The sequence below is a fragment of the Mustela putorius genome, unplaced genomic scaffold, assembly GCF_011764305.1.
Source record: "Mustela putorius furo isolate JIRA1106 unplaced genomic scaffold, ASM1176430v1.1 tig00000107_pilon_pilon_pilon, whole genome shotgun sequence".
In the NCBI taxonomy this organism is placed as follows: domain Eukaryota; kingdom Metazoa; phylum Chordata; class Mammalia; order Carnivora; family Mustelidae; genus Mustela; species Mustela putorius.
The window spans coordinates 90,224-107,561 of record NW_025421284.1 but is presented as its reverse complement, the minus strand read 5'-3'; the positions used below and the strand labels follow the sequence as shown (position 1 = coordinate 107,561).

Below are 17,338 nucleotides of genomic sequence, written 5' to 3'. Positions count from 1 at the left end.
AATGCTAATCTCAATGAAAAGCTAAGTATCATTTTGTACATCAACAAATCAACAAAAGGAAAGAGAGAGAGGCAAACCAAGAACAAATTCTCAACTAGAGAGAACACACGGGATGGGTAAGACAGGTGATGGGGATGAAGGCGTGCACCTGTCATGGTGAGGATGGATAGAAGTGCCGAGTCACTACCTTGTGCACCCGAAACTAATATTACCCTATCTGTTAACTCTACTGGAATTTGAATCAAAACTTAAAAAATGTTAAAGCATATTTCTGGCTAAATATCTTTCTAATTGTTTCCAGAAAAGTAAATGCTTTTAATTAGTAAGTGGTATAGATGTTCTCAAAGCCAGCAATCCTTTGAGATGGAAGTAGCATTCAGAAAGAAAATTTTTATTCAAATGTAGGATTTACTTACAGAATGCTCAATCACTATATTCAAGAATTCTCTCTTTTCCTTTGGCAATTTTTACTAAAATTTGGCATTTCTAGTTCTGAAACGCCAAGATACAATGTTAAAGGAACTACAATTCATGCTTTATTCAAGAAGGTATAATTTCTCTGGTTTTAGTGAAATCTTTCTTTGAAAATTGAGCTACTACTTTAAACCCTGCTATTTTTGATGTCTCAGAGATTTGTTGGAAAGAAGGGTGATTTGAGGAGCTCAGCTTCTGATTATAAAATACTTACATTCACTGGAATGTTGTTTTTCTCTTAACATTATTAGCATAAAAAATAGAAAAATTTCTCAGATGATGTATTTTCAACAGAACCATGGTGATTTACATGAGTAATCCTGATTATCTTGCTGATTATGCTTGCTTATTATGCCTTCTCAGGGAGATTGGAATAGACAACAGAGCTTCATGGTGACATTAGAGCTGGGGTACAATTTGGAAGGAAAAACTACGCGCTCCATCTTTCAGCTACTGTTGGCATGTCTGGGGACATCCCATTTGCCATTGAACTCTGAAACAAACGGGAATCACACAGTGAAGCCACAGACTTCACACCAGGGACCTGGGCCGTGAGAGATCAGATTTACATGGAGTCTGGTTAGGGCCATTTCTGTCTATCCTATCCTTGCTTAAGTCTTCTCCACGTTTGCAGTAATTTTCTGTTTAAAAAAAGGGGAAAAAGTCATGTTTATGACATATTTCTGATTCATAAACTAAACAATTTGATGTTGCAGATGCTTAGTCTCTGTCCCGCATGTGGGAATGGAGCATGAAATGGATAGTGCATGGAAAGTGCTTGAGATCTAAATTCTGGTCTTAAATTCTGCGTTTTGATTTGTGCCCCCTAGAAGAGCAGAATTACTTCAAAGTTTGACCATGAGCAGATGTTTTCAGAGAGGAAGCCAGGCAGGGGCGTTGTGGGCAGAGCGCCCAGGAACAAGCATCTCTTCCAGGACTCCAGAAACAACCCTGAAGCCTGGATCATGGAGAAGAAGTGAGTGGATGCAGTATAGGGGAGGTGGCCTCGGGAGGCCACATCCTAGGACAGGGGGCTATTGCCAGGACCTGGGAGTGAATGAAATGGGGGTGAGCTGGAAAACGTTGTTGGAGAGATGATACGAATTTGTATCTGAAGTGGGTCTAGAAAGAGGTGAGATTTCAAGAGGCCAAGAAGAGGAAGGAGGACATCCTGAGAACGGGGAGTGGCAGATGTGGAGTGGAAGGCCCCACACTCCCGGGGATGCACCCCACGCTCATAGACGTGGCTCCTGAGCAGGGTAGGGTGTGGGTGTGTGTGGAGAGTCCGGTCAGGGGAGTGTCCTGACCTCCAGGCTGTGCGGTTTCGACTTTATTCTGTGACCATGAGAACCCTTGAAGAGAAGAGTTCTGAGCCACGGGGTAAGCCAGAGGAAATGTTTGTCCAAGGAAGGAACTAATTGAACCTGTGCACTCAGAATCATGATTCTAGCAGCTGTGTGTTGGCTGGATTAGGGAAAGGGGAATGTTGCAGAAAGGGAGATCCGTGAGAATATTGCCGCGGCTGGATAAGGGGCTCCTGCCTTGCCCTGAACGATCACCAGTAAGGAAATGCTAAGTAATCTGGTGCCTCTATTACTAATGGAATATTTTGTCATTGGTAAAAAAGTAAATCATATATATTCGTATCTATAGACTTGGAAGGATGCCCATCATGTCTAATTCAGTGATAAAAAGCAAATTGCAGAGTAATGCATATAAAGGCATCTAATTTATCCATCAGTAAAACCGTGTGTGTGCGTGCGTAAGAGAGAGAGAGAGCAAGCGAGCTTGGTATCAGTCAGGACCACATAAGCTGTGCTTGAGGTCCTAGGGGCTTACTGCCACAAAGGATTATGACTCATTCAAATGAACACAGGTCCATGTGGGTCAGCTGCAGGAATCTACCTCTCACACGAGACCATGTCTGGGAGAATCCCCTGTGTCATGTTTCCATGATTGCCAGAGAGGGGGAGGGGGATTTGGTAAGTTGTGCACTAATTTCCACCCATAAGACACCTATGACCTCTTTCCACACTGCATTTGGCAAAGCCAGTCAGATGTCCTCATCTGATTTGGAAGAAAATGCTCAATGCTTTCTAGAAGGAAGAAAGTTGGAAATATTTGGTAATGAGAATGGGGCAGAGTAGGCAAGAACAAAGAAGGCTCTACACTCTGGTTCCCTTTTTGGGAGACGGGGAGAAGAAAAAGTGACAGAAAAATAGGGAAGCATATTTCTTAACATATGGAAAAGTAAGGAGCCAGCCCAGTGGAAGTAAGTGTGGAGAGGAGCAGACAAGCAGATGCAGTTCGCTGGAGTCCTAAAGTAAGAAGACGCTGTTTTTGAGTGTGGATGGGAAGAATTGTCAAAGGTGACGCATAAAGCTTTGCACCTGGGTTGTTGGGGCATGAAGACCTCATGGGTAGAATTGCCTTAGTCTGTCAGAGGAGTGGGTTTAAGAACATAGAAGCTCTTCTTTTGTTTGAAAGTTATGGAGCAGGGGCCCCTAGGTGGCTCAGTTGGCTGGGCGTCTGACTCTATTTCAGCTCAGGTCATGAGCTCAAGGTCGTGAGTTCAAGTCCCACATCAGGCTCTTCACTCAGTGGGGAGCCTGCTTGAGATTCTTTCTCCTTCTCTCTGTCCCTTCCGCACCCCACACTCATATGTGCTCTTTCTGTCTCTAAAATAAGTAAAAATCTTTGAAAAAAATTATGGGCTTGAGGTTCAAGTAGACTGGTGGGAAGATGTGTAGGTCTTGCAAAAGGCAAATGGTGGGCTAAGTTAAGAGAAACCCTTCAGTTGGTTTTATTGGGAGGAGTACTGCCGCTTCGGATACTGTGCCAATCCACGTTTCTGGACAGGGTCTCCATCATCAGATCAGTGGTTCCTCTTTCTTCAGCCTCTGGACAGAGGTACCTTCAAGGGGAATCAGTCATGGGAATGTCCCCATGGTAACATGGAAACCCAAGTGCCTGCATTCGCCTTTTTGGAGCTTTTAACCCACACATTCTTTAGACGTGCCAAATCCATTTTGGTTTTACATATGGCCCTATTTGAGGTTGCTTTGGAAAGAAGGCTAAAAAAAAATAAATAAGTAGAGCCCTCTGGGAATCATAAGAAGTGAAGACTATTCCCCTGTGGGACTTGAAACCACACTTGACTTTCTTCTTTCCTGTCCAGCCTCTGGGCTGCCCAGGTGCCCCGAGCTCAGCTCCTGAAATACTACCACTAAAATTCAAAACTTGATTTAATACAACTTGTTTAATTGACCTTTAAAAAATTCATTTTGTCATCTAAAAATGAACATTTAGCAGGAGCAACTGTATTTGGAAAACAGAATGTCTGTTCTCCATTTGGTTACTGCAGATAAGCCCTCCACGTGCTTCCTTTTCAAAGCTCAAAATGTCTGCGGAAGTGTATATTAATTGAAGTAATGTGAGAGCTTTAGAGCTGTCCAAAATTAAGCTGTTCAGAAGTTATGATAATTTTCAAAGAACTGCTACAGGTTTTGCATTGGAAGAAAAATGTGTAGTTGTAAAAGAGAGACTCTTTGTTGTAATTGTAAATTCTGATACCTGAAAATATTCCTTTAATGCCTCTTGAAGGATATAGGATCTTGCATTAATGTTGTGTCTAGAAATTAGTATCTTAATTGGAAATATTTGGTGGCTCTTAGGGATTCCAGAGTCAATTTATTTTTCTCAGTAAACCATGACAATGTAATGGTTGTTTTTCTCATTCCTAAAAGCAACTTTTTCTCTAGTTTCATGGCTGTCAATCAAGGTGATCTTACCCCCTGGGAAACGTGTGACAATGTCTGGAGATATTTCAGCAGTCGGCACAACTTTGAAGAGGGGGATGCCAATGGTGTTATTGGGGAAAGGCTAGAGATGTTTCCACACCTCCTACACTACACAGGGCAGTGTCCATTCCAAAGAACTGTCTAGCCCCCAGTGTCAACAGGGTTGAGTTGGAGAAACCCTGCTTCCCAGAATCTGTACCCCTGAAAGAATTCAAGAAATTAAACATGTTTTAGCTCCTGATGGGCCAGTATTTAATGTAACTGTCTTCTCTGATGATTTTGCTAAATGTTCATTGTATGTTATTTTTTTACCAAAACCCACACTGTAAACATAAACCAAAAGTTAAATGTACAGAAATAAAGGGAATATGAGCCTATCTTTGAAATGTGAGTAGTTTTGTAATGATGATTAAAAATTGGTCCTGGGCTGCCTGGGTGGCTCAGTGGGTTAAGCATCTGCTTTGGCTCAGGTCATGATCTCAGGGTCCTGGGGTCAAGCCCCGCATCAGGCTCCCTGCTCAGCGGATAGCCTGCTTTCCCCCCTCTCTCTTCCTGTCTCTCTGCCTACTTGTGTTCTCTGTCTCTGTCAAATAAATAAATAAAATCTTTTAAAAATAACTGGTCCTGCTTGCTCAAAGAATCCAGTATTGGAGCCAAGACAATGGGGCACTTTCTGTGGTTGTCTTGGCAGGAGGGAAGATGCTTGCTGTCTTTCCGTGTCATTCTTGTAGAAGTGGTTCGTGGGCACTTGTGTCTTCTGTTAGGCCTTCAGCTTTGTGAAATTTCCATCAAGGGAGAGAAATATTGCCAACTCGTTACTGAGAACATGTGAAGAATTAAACCCATGGATTCCTGTTTGGGCTTTGACACTGACTACTTGGGAACTTTGGCCAAGTTCCCCATTTCTCTGGGTCAGCGATAGCACTTTTAGAGAACAGGAGGCAGTGAACAGCCCCCTCTTAGAGCTCTTGTCAAGACTAGATGAGATCACGCATCCGAGAGCAGGGAAGGGGCCTGTATACAGAGGGCCCCCATAAATGTATGTCCTAGTTCTTACCAGTTTTAAAATCTGATTTAGGGGTCTAAGAACTCATTCTGTATATTCTCTTCTTGGGAAGATGGGGGGAGAGGACCTCCCCCATCTGCCCATGTAGCTTGGCACCTGCCTCAGAAAACTTCCTCCCGAGAGCTGCCCAGTTTCTTTCCATCTATCTAGGTGTTTTGGCAGAATAACCGTCTAACATAATTTTTTCCCATCCCATCTATAGAATAGAAATAGAATGCTAAATAACAAGACTTGACTAAAAACATCTTTATAATCTTTTTAAAGAGGTAAAATTTTAAAAAAATACATATTTACCAGAAAAATAGTGTGGCCATGGTGATCCTTTTGCCTGTGTGTTTTGACCTGAGGTCCCTCAGGACTAGGCTGAATTGGGAGGAGATGGGCGTGAAACGGTTGGTCCATGCCCAGCCTAGGCTCCCCAGAGAGGATTCCTACACGCATTTCCCCACTCCTGGCGGGATTCTCTTCGGCTGTCATTCTGAGACCCCTGAACTTGCAGGATCTAAGAGAAGAGGATGTGGAGACCACACCCCATTGTCTTGCTAGAGTGGGGCTGGGTACCCTTTCTCTCAGGCAACATCAGCTGTGAAGCAATGGCTGAGCCACGTGACCGTCTCTTCTCCAAGCTGTCAAGTGCCTGAGATCCAGGATCCTGCCTTCATCCTCCGCCTCCAGGGCCTCACTGATTCCTCCGAGAAGTTCCATACATGCTCCTCTGATGAGCAGAGGAGTCCCCTAGAGTAAAGGAAGGAGCATGTTTGGGAGATCCAAATTTCCTTTTAGGTCATGCCCCCTGATCTTTCATACGCTCTTTTGTCTGTGATGGTTGTACGCATAGAGCTTGCACAGTGAAATGATGACTGTAACTTTTTCTTGTAATACATGGTGCGGACCCCCATGTCTATGCAAGAGGGGGAATGAGCGTGAGTCTGGTGTCCTTCCAGACCTCACACTCTTCAGATCCACCAGGAGCAGAGCCCATGTCCTCCTTGTGAACACATATCTTGGCTCACCACAGAACACCTGGCATGGTGTCTCCAAGTCCTTCCAGCTGTGCTAGGATTTGGGGTTCCTTGGGAAGCACGGATCACTCTACTGCGGGATGAGCTCTTCCCTTCACTTCTCTTCTTGAGTGAAGAGCCATGCGGCAGAGCTCGCCCGATGCTGCTCTTCTATTCCCCTGACCTCGGCTCTTTTCCCACTTGGTTTATCACCTTTTCATCCTTCTCCATGTTCTTCCATCTCTGCTGCTTTTGTGATGAAAATGGCCTGTTTTATTACCTACTAAACCATTTTATTTTCCATTCCAAAAACTTTCTCTGGGTTTTCATATTGATTTTTTTCTTTAATCACAGTGATATTCAGGTAACATAAATTAGCCATTTTTAAAGTACTGGGTGGCATTTAGTACATTCATGGTGGTGTGCTACCAACACTTGCATCTAGCTCCAGAAAGCTTGTCATCACCCAAGAGGGAACTCTGGCCCTATCAGTAGTTACTTCCCAGTTCCCCTTTACAGCCTCTGCCAACCTCCACTTTGCTTTCTGTCTCTGTAGATTTATTTATTCTCGAAAGCTCACAGAAATGCAACTTTGTGGTAGGGGGCCTTCTGCCCTAGCTGCATTCACTTAGCATAATGTTTCGGAGGTTCCTCTGGGTGAAAACATGTATCTGTACTTCCTTTCTCCAGCTGACGAGTACTCCCCTGCCTGCGTGTGCCCCAGGCGGCTAATCCCTTCCTCCACTGGTGGACATTCATGTTGTTAACACCTTTTACTTACTGTGAATACTGCTCTTAGGAACATGTGTGCACATGCATTGTTTGAGCACCTGATTTCATTTCATTAGGGCAGAGACTTGAGAAAGGAGTCGCTGGGTCATATAGTAATTGCGTGTTTCACTTTTTGAGAAACTGTCAAACTGTTCAGTTTTCCTAACAGCTGAACCATCCCTAAGCTGTTCATTTTGTTTGTTACATGCCCTCTGGGTCTCTACTTTCCCCAGCAACCCTGGACAGCCCCTGCCCATCTTCCACAGGTCTCAGGAAACACCTGGAGACAGAACTCAGGAATGCAGACGTGTGTGCTGCAGCGAGGAGACGAAATCTGGGGTGTTTCGGACGCTCCTTGCTTCCAGATCCCGAAAGTGTGCGGTTACCTAATGTCTGCCGTGGTTTGGGTCTCAAACCTGGAAATCCCCACATTTTGAAAAAGAACGATTTTTCTCCATCACCGTGTTAGTCCTTCCTTGTTATCCCTTGGGTTTAACATGTTGTCTTGTTTTATCGTCATCCTGCTTTCTAAATGGGTATAGTTCACGGTGTCTGCTGCAGCCTTTAATGGGAAGGAGAGGGAAGCCCCGGGGAATGGGGACTCTCGGTGACTCTCGCTGTTCTTTTCCCATAGGTGTCATTCTTCCTCTTCATCATCTTCGTGGTGTACACCATGCTCCCCTTCAACATGCGAGATGCCATCATCGCCAGCGTGCTCACCTCCTCCTCCCACACCATCGTGCTGAGCGTCTGCCTCTCTGCGACCCCGGGGGCCAAGGAGCACCTGGTCTGGCAGGTGGGTGCGCCTCACCTCTGCCCGCCCTCACCACCCCACCCTGCGTGCCGGGGGGCTGTGTGCTGGTTCAGGGTGCGACTCTCCGTACCTGGCAGGGGCTTTCGCTCTGCTTTCTGGTGTGGACTCTCGTGTTTCTCATGGGCAGCCGGCCACACCGCATGCATCCGCGGCCCCAACACTTAGCAATCAGCGTCAGTGAAAATGAGGAATGGTGCTTCCATTTTGCTGATTGCTGAGCCGGTGGTGTGATTGTGAGGCTTACAAGCTATTCTGACTATTTTAGCACTTTTATTTTTAGAGTGAAAATAACTTACACAATTAAATTCGTAAGTCTCCCCCCACTTCTCTCTACCTTCCTATGTGAAACCCCTTCTTTACAGAGGAGAAACGACTGCTCCATTTCCTAATTTTCTGGCAGGTCCATGGGCATGATAAAGGTCTTTAAAATGCCAAGACAGCGAATTTAGCTTTGCTAATAAATGGCATTTCAAAGAAGCCATTGTACTTAATTAGTCTAAGTCATTTAGAAAGGGATTTGATTTCCTGCTGTGGACACCCGTACCCTCATCTGCATGCGGGGGTCACTGGTTTGAAGTTATTCCCGAGTTCCTTTTTTCACCCGGAACAGGTATATTTAATTTTGCTCGATTAGACTCAGACATTGAAGAAACTCAGCGGCGGTGTAAAAACGCCGCAGGCGCTGACAGAATTGGTGAACGAACAGCCCTGCCATTGGAAGGGGAATCTCAGACCTGGGTCAGGTGAGCCCGGGGTGTGGTCTGAGAACGCAGTTTGTGGTTCAGTTGAGGGAATGTCTTATTTGGAGTCTTGAAGTGGAACTGGAGGCTTATCCTTGGGTGTCTAACAATCCCCCTGAGTTGGAAAGCTTTCTAGGGATCCCTTTTCTCAACATTCCTCTCCTGGATCTCCTAAGACAGCTTTCAGGAAGCCCTGTGTTTGTGAGACGCCCTTTGCTGGCTCCGCGGGATCCTGAGCGCCGTGCAGTGCGGGTCACGCACTTCTACGCGGAGCACCGTGGGGGGCACAGGGGTGGGCTCGGATGGGGAGGCCAGCCGCGTCATGTCATGAATTTCCCGTGGGCTTCCCTGCGGCCGAGCAGAGCAGCCTGTAGCCTCGGGGACTCAGAGGGAGACTGGTCAGGAACAAATCAAATGGAAGTCGGAGGGTGGTGGTTTCTGAAGAGAAGAAACAGTGCAGCTGTGCCTGGGGGCTGGTGGGGAACGTGTTCCTTCCTGCAAGAGCCCCGCGTCGGCTTTGTCTGCAGGATGGTAGAGCTCCCCTTGAAGCTCATCCTTGAAGGCGGGGCCATTTCTCCTTTCTCTAGTAAATTCACTTTGCCACTCTCGTGGTGACGGGCCTGGGGCTGGGTCTGTATTTGCGGGAGGCAGGAGCGGGTGAGCTGCTCCGCCAGCTGGCGAAGATCGCAGGGGAAGCCCTCGCTCGCGGGTGCAGGGGCACTCGAGCACATTTTCCGGGCTTGGACACCTTCCTGGTTTTAGGCTCTCCTGGAAGACATCTCTTGAACTTGTACTTGTCTCTTCTGCCCCTTCATGAATAACTAGTGTCTGCGGGGCAGGTGCAATAGAAAAAATATTCTGGGAAATGAGGATTAAGATACATGCCTGTGAGGATTAAATGGGGTTTAAAAAAAGTGGGGGGGGGGGATAAGTGCTTTGTAAAGACCCTGGTTTTTTTCTAGGTCATTACATACTGTAGTGAGTTTTTTTTTTTTTAAAGGCATTTTTAGTTTCTTCCATTAGTTAGAAAAAATTGGGAAAGAATGCAGTCTTAAATATTTAATTACTCAATTTTCAAAACACACAAAGGAAAATAATTCTTATCAGTGGCCAGCCAGAGATGGGATAATTCTGGAATGGCCGAAAGAAGACAAGTTTTTCATTCCAAATTATTTCATAGAAGAACAACACGAAAGGAGCAGAACAATGGAATGTCAGTGTTTCTTTGCTTCAGAAGTAATTTCACAGTGATTCCGAGATTCAGGAAAGGCAGGAGTTGCTGATAGATTTAAAATGGAAGGTCCAGTGGTAAATGTCAGAGTCATGAGGAAAAGCTCTCTAATACCGTGGTCAGGTGTAGGACATACAGCCTACAAGTAGCACTGGCTTATAATGTGAGAAGAACACTTCCTTGAGTTCTGTTTTGTTTTATTTCATTTTATTTTATAAAGAGAGAGAGAGGGATTGAGAGCCCGAGCGGGGGAGGAGGGGAAGAGGGAGAGAGAGAATCTTAAGCAGGCTTCATACCAGGACGGAGCTAAGTACAGCCCTGAGATCATGACCGGAGCTGAAATGAAGAATCAGATGCTTAACAGACCGAACTATCCAGACCCCCACTGAGTTCTGTCTATGAACCTTGTGCCTAACTTAGAATACTGTAGACTAAGTGGTTGTATTTCTGCAGTATGATTGTTTAAAGCAAAGTTACAACAAATGAAAGACTGGTTTCCTGTGAAGAGGTTTTCCTGTGGGTGATGGCCGGTATTAGCCTGCCTTCCAAGCCATCCATGAAGGAATGCATACTATTTAGCATGGATCCGTATTAAGAATATTTGTTTCCCTTTATTTCCTGAACATTGGCAATCCATCCATAGCTTGTAATGTTTCTCTGTTAACCAAAATGCTGACATCACAGAACACCCTCTTCCCTTCCATGTTGACTAACAGAGTTCATGATTCTCAGAAAACTTATTTTCCCAGCATTGACTTGAAGTGGAATTCAGCCTCAGGCTGTGCTATATCACTGAACTGAGGAAATTTAGTTAAAACCTGAAAATCGTGAATGGTAATTTCTAATGCATTTAAACATAAAGTATAATTAATCCCTACCAGCTTTTTAAACTTTACTTTGATAGACAATCACAGACCTACCAATAAGCTCCAAATCTAGTATAATTTTCTTTCCCTAATCTGTTGGAAGATGGGTTGCCAATCCGATGTCCCCTCACCCTTTAATGCTCCAGGCTGCATTTCCTACACACCGTTCTACCTAACCGTAATGCAGCTGACAAAACTGGGAAATCCACATCACTTTGCTCTGCCATTCAGACTCTTCCAGGTTTCCCAATAACGTCCTTTACAGAAAAGAACCCGGATCAGAATCCTGCAATGTCGCAGCGGGTTCTCAAGCCTCTTGGGTCTCCTTCAGTCTGGAGCGACTCCTTAATCTTCCCTTGGCTTTCAAGGTCTTAACGCTCTTGAAGGTTACAGACGTTATTTTGTCAGATGTCCTCCAGTCTGAGTCTGACATTTCCTCACAAATAGATTCGGGCTGTGCCTCTCCGGCAGGAGTCGCGGAAGTGACGCTGTTCCCGTCGTGTCCTGTCAGGGCCGCATTATTTATGCTGGTATCAGTGTGACGTGCTGTCTGCCAGACTTTCCCACTTGGGGATTTCTCTTTGTTACTAGGAAATAGTTTGTGGAGAGGTACTTTGATACCAGGCAATATCCCATTTTATTTACTTGCTGGTATCTCCACCGTCTGTCTGTTCCATACAGTGGCTTATCAGCCGTGGCCGTCCCTGTTTCTTTTGATGCCTGTGTGGGCTCCAACTTGTTCTGTGGATACTCCTTCAGGCTGGGCTCTCTACCCTTTTGTGATGTGTCCCCCTCACTCTTGGAACACTTCCTTGCTCTCTGACACAACAAGATGTTCCAGGTTCATCTCCTGCTTTCCCTGTCCTGGCCCTGAAGTCCATCATCTCTCCAGGGAGCCTTGGGTCTCTTTCATGAAGAATGGCACTTCGGAGCAAGATCTGGGCTTCAGGTGTTTCCATTCCCACTGGGGTGTCAGTACTCCAAGCAAGGAGCGCACGCGTCTACACCTACATCTACTGTTATCTGTCATTCCATATTAAATACCATGACCTCACACTGCTGTTTCTAACCCACTGTGGATTCCATGCCAGTTTTCTCCTTTTCCACTGTGACTCTTTGGCTAATACATGATCCTTAATGTATTAACTTACTGGATCAATCCCAGTATGATCCAGTCTCCTCTCTCAGTTCCCACCCCTACTGCCACACAGGTGTCTTCTCACTTAGCCCAAATTCCCTTCCGTTCACACATGCCCCCTTCCCTGGTTCAGACTCTGACGCTCCATCCGTGTGAGGTCCCCTCCCCGAGCTGGGGCTCTGTCCCCTATGTTCTCCCCATGGCAGACCCTCCTGGGACCCAACCCGGCTTTATCACTGTGGGTGAGTTTAGCTTCCCTGGTCCCCTGTAGGTGCAGGTGTCTCTCGCTCTGCCCGACGGCTGAGGACTGAGTTATTCAGGAGAGAAGGACGGGTGTCTGGGTGGGTCAGGCGGTTGGGGTCTGACGCTTTGGTTCAGTCATGATCTCAGGGTGGTAACATCAAGCCCTGTTCAGGCTTCATGCTGCATGGAGCGTCTGCTTAAGCTTCTCTCGGCCCCTCGCCCTCTGCCCCTCCCCCGCTGCTCACGCACTTGCAATCTCTCTCCCCCCACCCACGGAGATTAAATATCGGGGCGTCTGGCTGGCTCAGTTGGTTAAGCAACTGCCTTCGGCTCAGGTCACAGTCCTGGAGTCCTGGGATCAAATCCCACCTCGGGCTGCATGCTGAGTGGGGAGTCTGCTTCTTCCTCTGACCCTCTCCCTTCTCACGCTCTCTCTCTCTCTCGTTCTCTCTCAAATAAATAAATAAAATCTTAAAAAAAAAAGAAATTAAATAAGTAACTAAATAAAATGAAAATGTTCCATTCGGGAGAGAAGGAAAAGGACAAGAAGCGCAGGAGGAGAGGCCGGGGCGAGGCAGTGGGCGCGAAGGAGCAGGTTTTGAGCCGCGTTTACTGGTCGGGGAGGAAGACATCCTTCTGAGCGGCTTGCTGTGATCTCTTGTCCTAGTCCCTCAGCGTATCTTATAACGCCTTCATTGTTGTTTTCTCTTTTTTTTCCCTCGTTTTATTTTTTTTTTTCATTTATTTTCAGCGTAACAGTATTCACTGTTTTTGCACCACACCCAGTGCTCCATGCAATCCGTGCTCTCTCTAATACCCACCACCAGGCTCCCCCAACCTCCCACCCCCCGCCCCTCCAAAAAAACCTCAGGTTGTTTTTCAGAGTCCACAGTCTCTCGTGGTTCACCTCCCCCTTCCAATCTCCCTCAACTCCCTTCTCCTCATCTTTGTTTTCTTAACTGGGTTAAAAGGACAGTTTTTCTGGAATCTGGGATAATCCTTAAATATCAGGAAACTTAAAGAAGAGCCATTTTATGTGTTCTGTGTAAGAAGAATGTATTTTTATTTTTTAAAGATTTATTTACTCTAGAGAGAACAGAGGGGCAGAGGGAGAGGGAGAAGATCTCAAGAAGACTTGTTGCTAAGCGAGGAGCCCGACACAGGGCTACATCTCACAGCCCTGCGATCGTGACCTGAGCAGAAATTTAGAGTTGGGACGCTGAACCCGACTGAGCCACCCAGTCACCTGCCTGAGAAGAATGTACCCTTATTGACCAATCCTGAATTTCGTGTGAGCACCGAAAGTCCTTAGCAATTCGTGGTTAACTAGAAAATCAGAAGTTTCCTCGCATCAGTAGGCTAGCATGCATGTGACTCTGAGAGCAGCGAGGAGTCCTTTTTGTTTATGGCTGTGTCGAGGCAGAGGGAGACTGAGGTTAGGGAAAGAGCCTGAAACCGCCCCACTTGTGCTGTGGTGTTGCCTCCTGCCTGAGCCCGGGGTGAGGGTGACACTCCGTTCTGACCCACGACTGGAGGCTGAGCAGGAACCTCGCCTCCCAGATGAGGGCAGCTGGTCCATTGCTCAGGAGACGTGGTCCAGCGTGCAAGCTGTACGTCCTAGATGCACCTGTGGTCTGCTCGCTGTTTACCTGCCAGCCCCCCTGCCAGCAGGGTGCTGAACCGCCCTCAAGGAGTTGGCAGATGGCCCTGCTTATATATCACGATTATGTTGTCTACTTGAAGCTTACTTACTTTCCTTGTATTTTCATTTCCCTGGTTCTCATACCACATTCTGGCTTTTCATGTCCTGTCTCTTATTTTCCCATAAAACAAGGAGGACCTTGAATGTGGACTGACGGACACAAGCCAGTTACATGGGAATCCATATTCATCAAAGGAGATAAGCTAAGGAGCGCTTATGGATTTTCTAGCGGGGTTACTCATATTTCTGATAAAGGTTACAGAATTCTTTTATGCAGTGGATACTTTGGTATATTTATGATACAATTTGAAAAACAATTTTAGTTTGGACCTAAAGTGGAAAACAAAACCTGTCATCTATGGCAAGAGTGTAATCAGCATTCATGCCGCTTTGTTACGTAACCAGTTCCTCTTCAGCATAATTCAGGAGCTGTATATTAGAGTCTGGAATTAAATTGCATTTAGGATCTAATCTGAGAAGCTCAAAAGGAAAACAGCAGGTTACCAGCTGCCCAGGCTCCTGCTCTGGGGGAGACTAACAGTGGAGAATTCGGATCTCCCTCGCTACCGTTCTGTCTCTGGAGAAGTGGAGGATGTTAATATTTTCCACAAAAGGGAAGAAAGGAGACTGTATCACTCTTCATTTCGTGCGCATCTAGCTATCCATTGAGTAGATCCATATCTCGTTGTAGCAAGCTATGGCTTATGGGTCCTACAGGCACTGTGATTTGGAAGGAGTCAGGGTAAGCAAGGAAAGGAGGTAAAAATAGGAAAGTGTCTGACGGGACGGAATCCTGAAGCGAATATAAAGCACCCCGCATTCTTCTCTCCTTGTTCCCTCCTTGTCCTTCCGCCAGCCCCACAGAAACCCCTGCCTCTCCTTTAAGTGGCAGGAGCTTCACACCATCATCCCACCAGAGAGAGTCTGGTGGAACGGGTGGACGACAACAACACAATTCACACTTTCCTGCAGGCCATCCTATCACTTTAGAAACACTCTGGCACTTTCTAGAATGAAACTGCAAGAATGCTCAACAGAGAACTTCCTGTTAAAATTAATCATTGTACTGTGATGGTGGAATGAGACCTAGGTTTGTTTTTCAACATTAGGCTGTTTTGAGGAGGGTCTAGAAGGAAAAGGGGTAAAGGGAACCCCTATTATACCATGAGTTTTGTCTTGGATATTTGATTACAAGAGCAGAAAAACAGAAGGATTTCTTGAAAAAGGAACAAATGCTGGTCCCCCTCCCCCACCGCCTTTAGCTATCTGTATCCTCTCCTGGGTTCCGTCATCGGAGCTCTGTGCACTCTGTTCATTCAAAGCATTGGATTCATATCAAATATGATACATCACAGATCAGCATACAGGTTGATTGAGTAGCACACTCATTGGTTGTTATCTTGGTGGGTGGTTTTCCTCATGTGTTTTCCAACCCAGGCAACCGTGTTCCACTGTATACAAAGATTGGAGGCTCTGTGCATTCCAAATGTTTACTGTTGAAGATAATTTGTGAAAGGTACTGATTGTAATTATTTATTAATCCATTGGTAATTGCTCTTTAAAACCCCTAGAAGACAATAAAAAAATCAGCACCCTTAGCGTAAGTCACACAGGACTCCTTTTATTTGCAGGATGAATGGTGGATCTGCTGACTTACATGAACTTGAGAGGAAAATATATCTACAGCTTGACTTGAGCAAGAATTTCATCATGGTTCTAAGGGATCTCTTTAAAAAGTAGACAGAATCCCAATGATTTGGTGGAGTGGCGAGAGGATGTACACATAGTCACTGGGAGACGGGGCTGGAGATGTTTGTAGTTCTTTGTTAGGGCAGCAAACATGATGAAATGAGTAATAAGTGAAAAGGAGTTACCTGGGCCAGGTGCATGGCTAGTGGTCAGAACGGTCAGGTAGTACTAATAACGATGGCTTGGTGATACACCTACAGCCTTTTGAGTATGTTTGTGGAGTGCATTAGACTGGGCAGGCTGGGAACAGAGAGAGGAGACATACTGTCTGTTTTTACGACAGTAGTCACAGATGCCGTCTCGAAGAATAACATGCATTGATTTTTGCCTCTCCTCGGAGATGGTGGGATCTTGCTCACCAGACACTGGGTTCATCATTTTTTATTCTTCTTTTGATCCTTTTCAAGCAGCTCACGAGTGTTTTGACATGGCATATGTGCAGGGTGGTGGACAGAGCAAGAGCTTTGGCCTCAGATGGACTCAGAATTCTATTGTTCCCGCTTTATAGCTGTGTGTGGTGAACATGGAGGTTCACCAGAGACCCCTCAAGAAAAAGACTTGCTGTCCGCTTCCTGGGAGCATTGTGGGCAACCCTGATTTTCAGTCCTTAGACTCTTTAAGGCTGTCTCAGCTGCACAGAGCTGCCAGCTCAAGGTTATGTCTTTTCAAGGGTGGCCTCCATCCATGACTGTTTGAGGTGGGCACATGGACTCTATCCAGTCTGGACCACCACAGGGCATTGCTGGTGGCCACGTCTACTCTGGAGTTGCTGTGGGTTTCTCTTAATGTTGTCAGGCCTGCATCACAGTTCAGTTTCTGCCTCTGCTTAGTTTCCAGATTTCTTCCTTCCCTGCAGCCATTGATCCAAATGCCACTCCCTAGTAAACACTGAGCTCTGTCTCAGAATGTGCTCCAGGCCAGCCTGCAACACTGCATGAACTTGGGCTGATACTTCAGTTTACTGTTTTCTCTATTGTAAAATGGCAGCAGTAACAAGGACTTCCCTGGACAGTTGCTGGCCGTGGTGCTGATTTAGTGAACTAGCATGTCTGGAGAGCCCGTCATCAAGCAGGGCTGGTACTTAACCCGTCAATAAATGGTAGACAAGAACAGCCTCATGATGTATTTTACTAAGTTTAAATGACTTTTACAAAAACTAAGAGTGATGGGACATAAAAATATTTTGGGAAATGTGTCAATAAGCAAAGTCCCAAATGGCCTGTGGAGTTGAGTCAGGCAAGAGTTGGATTGTACATGAGAAAACCCGTCAGAACACAGATCTGGCTTGGTTGACCATCCCATCCTGTGCCCACTCAGGACTTAAGGCAGTGAGCGTCATCTTGCTCCCAGCAGCTCTAGTTCAAGAGGAACTAGAAGCCCCTCCACTAACAAGTGGAGTTTGAAGTTTTGCTAATGCTGGAAGATCTCAGCTCCTGTAGGTTAATGGAATACCTGGTTTTGGAAACCACTGAAGCAGAGTTCATCGCTTGTCAAGAGTGAGAGGGAGAAGTACAAGAGGAGGCATTTATAGGGTCACTTTGAACAGGACATCTTGGACGTCTGTGCCATCGTTTTTCTCTGGAATGTCTTGTTCTCTGGAGAAGCCTGCACTTGTTCCCCAGGCAACCCTGGGGATTGCACTTTGTCCCACTCAGACCAGCCATGGGGTATAAGGTGGTATAGGGTGGATCTGGCCATCCTGTGTGTCTGTGGTCAGAGGAACATGTACTCATACAGCTCTGC

At 46.0% G+C, this 17,338-nt stretch overlaps 1 protein-coding gene across 1 annotated transcript in view; it reads left to right on the top strand.

The window, feature by feature from the left end:
• Positions 1 to 8,997, top strand: part of LOC123394807 — a 119,106-nt gene extending 110,109 nt beyond the window's left edge. Inside the window, exons 4-6 of the mRNA XM_045089501.1 lie at positions 7,747 to 7,980; positions 8,561 to 8,669; positions 8,873 to 8,997. Coding sequence (XP_044945436.1) covers positions 7,747 to 7,980; positions 8,561 to 8,669; positions 8,873 to 8,997 — 468 coding nt within the window. The remainder of the gene's footprint in view (positions 1 to 7,746; positions 7,981 to 8,560; positions 8,670 to 8,872) is intronic.
• The last annotated feature ends 8,341 nt before the right edge of the window (positions 8,998 to 17,338 follow it).